Source organism: Nannobrachium achirus, assembly GCF_963921795.1.
Source record: "Nannobrachium achirus genome assembly, chromosome: 22".
Lineage (NCBI taxonomy): Eukaryota > Metazoa > Chordata > Actinopteri > Myctophiformes > Myctophidae > Nannobrachium > Nannobrachium achirus.
In genome coordinates this window covers 5126230-5133745 of record NC_137829.1, presented here as the reverse complement: position 1 = coordinate 5133745, position 7516 = coordinate 5126230, and the positions used below count along the sequence as shown (strand labels likewise).

Sequence of the window (7516 nt, the reverse complement as noted above, 5' to 3'; positions counted from 1 at the left end):
TTGTACTTTAGGGGGATCCAAACAAATAAACCTGATGCAGAGATGTTAAGTGCCCCCCCCCCCCACCCACACACACACACACACACACACACACACACACACACACACACACACACACACACACACACTTTGTTAACCTTGCAACTACAAAAAAATCTCTTTGTAGCCTATTGGCCATCATTCCCAGACTTGGAATAAGATAAATGTTTTCATTTTTATATTTGCATTGTGTTTTACGACTGGTTTATATTTTTTCTTACTTATTTTTTTCTGCATAGTACTACGTTTCATTGGTCTGTCAAGCCCAAAAGCTTTTTTGAGGAATCCTTTTAGCTGAACTTGCACTGTCAGTGAACTGTACTGTCATGAAACTGTACCTTTTCCTATGCAAACTCTCTAACGCTAGTCTTTGTTCAATCTGTGTGTGTTTAAAAAATCCACATTTTCAACATTTTCCAAGATTTTTTTGAAAATAGCAGATCTACGCTATGAGCTTGCACCTGGCTCAATGACAATAGAGTCAGACTCTCAATTCAATGCTTTGTCTTCCTCCACGGGCCCACCTTACCGATAATCACCACAAAAGCGTGGGGTCACTGGGGTGGCTCAAAGTAGCTGACAGAGTAGGCTTCATCTTGCAATGGGCCGGGTGTATAGCCTATAAGATACACTACACCTCAAAGATACCCATGTACCTGACAAACTAGGCTATACTTCCTAAAGGTCAATGTCCACGATCACAACACCAGCGGCAGCTCCACTATCATGTTCAAACTAGATGTAACACTATAAAAGGCTCTAACATGTGGAACGCCCTTCCGCAAGCCTTAATGGAGTGCAAATGTGTTATATGAGATACATAAAGTGGTTCCTGTGTAAATAAGCTGTACGTAAAGCTTACTAGGATCTCATTTTAGTTGACCTTGTACCAGTGATTTGTGCTGTAATGAAACTTTACTTTTTCCTATTGCAAACTTCTAATAAATTCTTCAATCTTCAATCAATTCCGTCTAAATTAAGTTGCTTCTTTTGGGCTTGTTTTCATCATAGATCTGATTGCTTATTTCTCTCGCAACATCTGGCAACAACGGCACTTTCCACACTCTCCGCCCCACGCAGAGTGAGTGGCTTTGAAAAGTAGAGTAATTTTTATGAGTAGCTAAAACGTGACACAACGCCATCACAAGTGTCTTTAAGATCGTTTAATAGCTGTTTTGTTTTTAATTATCGATAAATAGAAAACATATCTAGGATAACATAGCTGCTCATTGATCGAAAGAGAATTATCGTTAATTGAGTAAATGGTCATAAAATGTGACGTAGTCGGGACTATAAATACAACCGATTCATCAGAAGCAGTCTTGTATGAAATATAAATATTTTGTTGCGCTCCAATACGAGCACTGAACATAGTATGCAAATGTTTCATGTGTTAAATAACTGTTTCCCAAACTTTTTAGCCAGTGACCCAAGTAACAGAGACAGACGTTTGCCTGGGACACAAACTAGTGAAAATATAGCCGATTTATAAGCTCACTTGATAGGCTATTTTCACTACTTCTTCTTAACCTTTTAGTTTTATATTTTATGTTATTTATTAGATTTTTCTTTTATTTATTCATTACATTGATAAAATAGAAAAATCATTGAATGTCTAGCTTTTGGGGGGATGTTTAACAGTGGGTTATTATAACATAGTAATAATATTATTAGTAATGGAATCTGCTGTTACCGATCCAAAATTATTTTACCTAAAATAAAAAGTGTTGCGCATGCGCCAGTGCTTAAGGAGGCAGGGTGGGAAAATTGACATGTTTTGGTTCGGCAGAGGTCCAGTTTGGAGATGATTCTGTGGGAAAGTCTGTGGAGTTAGCTGAGAAAGGAGCGGAGAAACATAGCCTTCTGTTATCGACCCAACTCTGTGAGTATACAGCTCGTCGTTAGCTGCTGCTGTTCAGCTGGTGCATGGACGTGTGAGAAATGTGGCTCACACACACGGCTCGTGTCACTGTGTGGCGTTATCAGTGGTGGAAAAAGTACTCACATTTTGTACTCGAGTAAAAGTATCAATACTGCAATATAGTTATGCTTTGTCACAAGTAGAAGTCCCGTATCTGAAATATACTTGAGTAAAAGTACTAAATTATCGGCATCGAAATAAAATATACTTACACAGTAAATGTACTCATTGTGCAGAATGTACCGTTTCACGTGTTCAAAATGTATTTAATAAATCTTTTGAAAATAGCCGATCTTCAAGCTCACAATGCATTGTGAACGTTTCAGTTGAAAACAAACGTACTACGGTACATGTAGCATGCCTACTACTACTTTGCCTACAACAAGACAATGCAAACAAGCCATAGGTTTTCTTGGGTTTAAAACCTTGTAATGAACTGTGCTTTCTTTTTTTTCCAAACTTCTATTAAAATATTCAATCAATCAAAAGCTCTATTAATGTTTCTCATTGTTTGAACCCTTACAGATCACAACAGCTTCATTAAGTGAGAGACCATCAATTTGAGAAACCCTGTTGCTGGACACTAGATTTGCATCACTGGAAGCTGACATCCCCGAGCAATGCACATAAATATCAAAGATAACTAAATCATAACTCGAAAGTGAATAAGTAGCCCTGAACGGCACCATATCTTCAGTTTCTGTAATTGCTTTGGATCTATTGCTCCCTCTGTCGAACCACAATGAAGATTGCGGTGGAAGGCTGTTGCCACGGCGAGCTGGATAAGATCTATGAGACGATTGGCTTTTTGGAGAACAAGGAAGGGGTCAAGGTGGACCTGCTGCTGTGTTGTGGGGACTTCCAGGCAGTGAGAAATGAAGGAGACATGAAGTGCATGGCCGTGCCAGCCAAGTACAGAACGATGCAGACCTTCTACAAGTCAGTAATGCTCACCCCAAAGGAAAAGGTTTAATCAAGAGTATTTAACCACTTGAACCCCAGCATACCTATTCTGGCCTGGGGGAACATTCGCCCAAAATAGCCGATCTACAGGCTCACGTCGACGAGTCGTGAGCTTGTAGATCGGGTATTCTTGGCGTAGACAGGAAAAAGTGGTCAAAGTACAGTTGTAACTTGTCTGCTTCAATAAGAATAGAGGGGTTTAAGTGGTTTAAGGCTTCTCTTCTAATCACAGTCTGTGTTGCAGGTACTACTCCGGAGAAAAGAAGGCTCCAGTCCTGACCATCTTTATTGGAGGGAATCATGAGGCATCCAACCACATGCAGGAGCTACCGTACGGAGGCTGGGTGGCGCCCAACATCTACTATCTGGGTAGGGAATATGTTGATGTATTTACCTTGCTTATTGTAAATCGCTCTGGATTAAGAGCGTCTGCTAAATGTCTAAATTGTAAATTGGTTGGTCTCCATGGTGCAATTTTAGGATTGATTGACAATTCGTTGTCACACAAATAATTGCGATTAAGGATTTGAATCGTGTTTTCTGGCAATGACCACTGGAACATAACTAACTAAAAGTGAAATTTTCTCTTTGGCTTTTCGGGCTTCGTAAACAAAAGTTGCACAGGGCAGATGACTGACATATTTAATAATTGTATACTTTCAAAGTCATACATTTTTGGAAAATGTATGAAATTTTTTCAACAAGTAAACGATTATGACAATTAATTGCATATCTCAAATAATTGCGATTATGAAATGATTGTGACAGGCCTAGGAGGAGTTTACAGTCGGCGCACACATCCATCCATCTGTGTCCATTAATTATTCACTCACTTGGTAATATGCCCATCTACGCTCAGGTTATGCTGGTGTCATTCGCTACAAGGGGATTAGAATCGGTGGCTTGTCTGGAATCTTTAAATCCCATGACTACAGGAAGGGTGAGTTCTAAGCTTATTTCTGTCTAATTCATCGTTACTGTTGTATACTATGTCTAAATGAGATGAACAGTTGTTTGTCATATGCTTAAACAATGTATATTTGTTATTACAGGTCACCACGAGTTCCCTCCATACGGCCCAGACACTCTGAGAAGTGTTTACCACATCCGAAACATTGACGTCTTCAAATTAAAACAGGTCAAGAAAATAACTTTTACTCTTATCAACCACAAATGCAGCCCATTTGTAACCTGACTTTCGCCAGATGGTGGCAGCATTGCTTTTATGCATTGCTTTACCATCTGGGCTCGCTCCAGCACAGTTGATAACACTCGTAAAGTCCCGGCCGGACCAATCAGCGGCTGCTATGGGCGGGCTCTGAGGGGCTCTGAGCCAATAGAGTCTGATTGCAGACCACGTGGAAACCCAGGAGGCGGATTCTGGGTGCAACGTCATGCAGACAGGCCAATATGAGTGGTTGGAGTTGGCACGGCCATATCCAATCACCTGCTTTAGAATTTTAAAAAATGGCCCGCCCCTTACATCGGTTGTGCTGGACCGAGCCCAGATGGTAGAAGCAGAGCGTTATGCAGGCATACGCAATGCTGCAAACCATCTGGCGAAAGTCAGGTTAGCCCATTTGTTGTTCTTAAAAATATTCTTTCATGTCTGGACTCAGATCAAGATGCCAATTGACATCTTCATGAGCCACGACTGGCCCCGAGGCATCTATAATTACGGAAGCACAGAGGAGCTGCTGCGCAAGAAGAAGTTTCTGCGTCAGGAGGTGGAGTCCAACTCACTGGGAAGTGAGCCTGCAGCGGAGCTTCTGGCTCACCTCCAGCCCAGCTACTGGTTCTCTGCACATCTCCACGTCAAGTTTGCTGCCCTCATGCAGCACACTGTGAGAGCCATTCCTTTTACCTGTACTGTAGCTTGGTGGTATCAATAGATGTTACTGGGTGTAGTAATGGCTGAAACGTTCCCTCTGATAATTCAATTTAACCCATTTAGGCCTAGAATTAGAAGGATTCAAAAGACACTTATAGAATCGGGTTCAAAATTCTAATGTTCACGACTTTTCAAAAATAGCAGATCTACGAGCTCGCAGCGCGGCACTCGGTGCTGCGCTGTGAGCTTGTATATCTGCTATTTTTCAATAGTTAAAGCATAAAATAATGATACACAAAATGTGTACCCGTTCTAAATGGGTTAATATCCAGTCAATTTTATACACAGTCTTGTTTCTTCCCTGCAGCCTAAAGGTAATGCTGCCCCACGTACAACCAAGTTCCTGTCTCTGGATAAATGTTTGCCCTACAGAGAATTCTTACAGGTAAGACCCTTGCAGAAAGACGTACATGTACTGTAGCAATTGACTGTTGGTGGTGTTTAGACTCGAATGTAGTTGTGTCTTGTCTAAGTGAGGAATGGTATGCTTGTATTTCAGATCGTGGAGGTACCAGATAGACCAGACTCCTCTGAGGATTTGGAGTATGATCCAGAGTGGCTGGCAATTCTGAAGGCCACCAACAGCCTACAGAGGACCTCCCCACAGCCATGGAACCCCCCAATGAACAATGGCCTGCATGAACGGTACACATGCATGCACATTTGGAATATTCCAAATTATAATTATATCAAATAATTGTAATCTGTTTGTGAAAAAGAATATGTGGGCTGGGCCTAGCATAACAGACAGGAGTCGGAGTCACACATCATCATTTATGATAGATTGAATATCAAATGTATGTCAAATTGAAATGAGCAAACAAACTACAAACTTGTAAGAGTTCACAACACAAGGGCATGGAGAGTGGTTTGCACTCCGAGCAATAAAAAAAAATCAAACCTCGGTTCGAAGTGGAGCGGTGAATTTGAGCAGCTGTACCCTATGTGAGTGAGTGAGTGAGTAAACTGTGCCTGTGAGTGAGTGGTGAGTGTGCCTGGCCTGCACAAAACAGCGCCCCTCCTTTAACTAGTGTGTTGTGTGTGGCCACTCAAGGTATTGCCAGGCTACGGACACGGCCGGCCAGCCAGCCACCCAGCCACCCACCCACCCACCCACGGACATACCTGTCTATTGGGAGCGCTTTCACCGCTCCAAAAAAAACTATTGGAAACCAAATTAGGTTTGGTTAGTAGTAGTACATGCCATGGTTTGATTATTGGGTATTATAAGGAAAAGATACTTGTTGGTCTCAGTTCTCACTCGAGAGAAAGAGAGAGCTAGAATGAAAATGAACATGAAATAAAGATTATGGGACCGGGAAATCTGGGAACCCATTTGGTAAAAAAAAAAAAAGAGCACAAACCTGTTTTCTTTTAGAAGGAATAATCAAACGCACCCTGCTCACTGTCAGACAAATTAAACTTGACCATCACATGCTTTCTGTGGTTCTTTCAGATGCACCTGTTTTATTCAATTCAATTTTCAGATCAATTCACAGATCAATAATGATTAAAATCCCTAATTGGGCCACATACTCATTTGGTTTGCATTATGTATTAACTTCAGGTGGGACTTCAGCGCTTCAGAAGCTGCCATGATGGATGTGATAGAAGAGATGAATGGGGATTTAGTCATTCCAGACAACTTTAGCAGGACTGTGCCAGTTTATGACCCAGCCAAGCCCCGGTCTGACGCGAGCCCAAACTTCAGCACCAACCCCCAGACGACAGAGCTCTGTGCTACGTTGGGCCTCACAGACATCTATGCCCAGCTCGGGCAGGGATGTGCTGATGGGAGCACCGGGGGGGAGGGAGAAGATGAGAATGATGACCAATTTAGTACAGGAAGTGCGGATGAGCCCAGCGAGTATCCAACCGACACGTCGGTATCAGGATTGTCAAGTTCATATAATCCTGATGAGATCACTATAGAAGAGGAGTGGGAGGAAGAGGAGAAGGGAGAGGCTAAAGAAGAAGCCAAAAGTGGTTCCGATTCAAAGGGAGATGGGCACTTTGACAGCGCCTCCAGAGAGATCCATACCCCAGCCCGCTTGGTTTTGCCAAAACCTAAATGTGACACTTCACCGTCCGAGCTGTCCTTTCCCATGGACCTGCCTCCTGCCTCCCACTCTACTCCATCCGTGACCCGCACCCAGCCCTCATCAGAAGGCGAGGGGAACTCTGATAGCGGAGAAGGGGAGGCCCCCGCGGTCCGGATCCCCAAACGTAGCAGTGATGAAGGATGCACTGGACGTACTGGCATAACCCCGATGATCAAACGCAGGAACCAGGTCATCTACACGGCAGCGGAGGATGAGGAGAGTGAAGATTAGTTTCCAGGGTGAGATTATACAAACTTGTGAATTTATTCCATTTAATTATGTCATTATATAGAATTGTCATGTTGTAAAGTGTAGAATTAGTTTGTGTACAATCATGCTATCCAAGAATACTGGCACTTAGCCAACAATTCTGAGAAATTACCCATTACATTTTCAGTATCCAAATTGAGAGCTGAGCTTCTCTCTTGGACTCAACTGTTAAAGAAATCTGCAAGTTATTGCAACAAAGTTGTGTAATTAATTAGATCATGATTTTCATTTTATAAATATTGATTTTATTATAACCTAGCCCCAAAAGTGATCGTTTTAGCATTTTTTTGTCCTGTTTGAAATGTATTTTTTATATACCATGTACAGTGA

At 42.1% G+C, this 7516-nt stretch overlaps 1 protein-coding gene across 1 annotated transcript; it reads left to right on the top strand.

Annotated features, from left to right (window-relative positions):
• The first annotated feature begins 1791 nt into the window (after window positions 1-1791).
• On the top strand, window positions 1792-7493 carry dbr1 (debranching RNA lariats 1). Its single transcript, XM_080753140.1, has 9 exons — window positions 1792-1921; window positions 2486-2899; window positions 3168-3292; window positions 3783-3863; window positions 3976-4061; window positions 4543-4767; window positions 5122-5199; window positions 5314-5459; window positions 6382-7493. Exons 2-9 carry the CDS (start codon window positions 2703-2705, stop codon window positions 7145-7147), a joined length of 1704 nt encoding a protein of 567 aa, XP_080609266.1. The 5' UTR covers window positions 1792-1921; window positions 2486-2702; the 3' UTR covers window positions 7148-7493.
• Window positions 7494-7516: the final 23 nt, after the last annotated feature.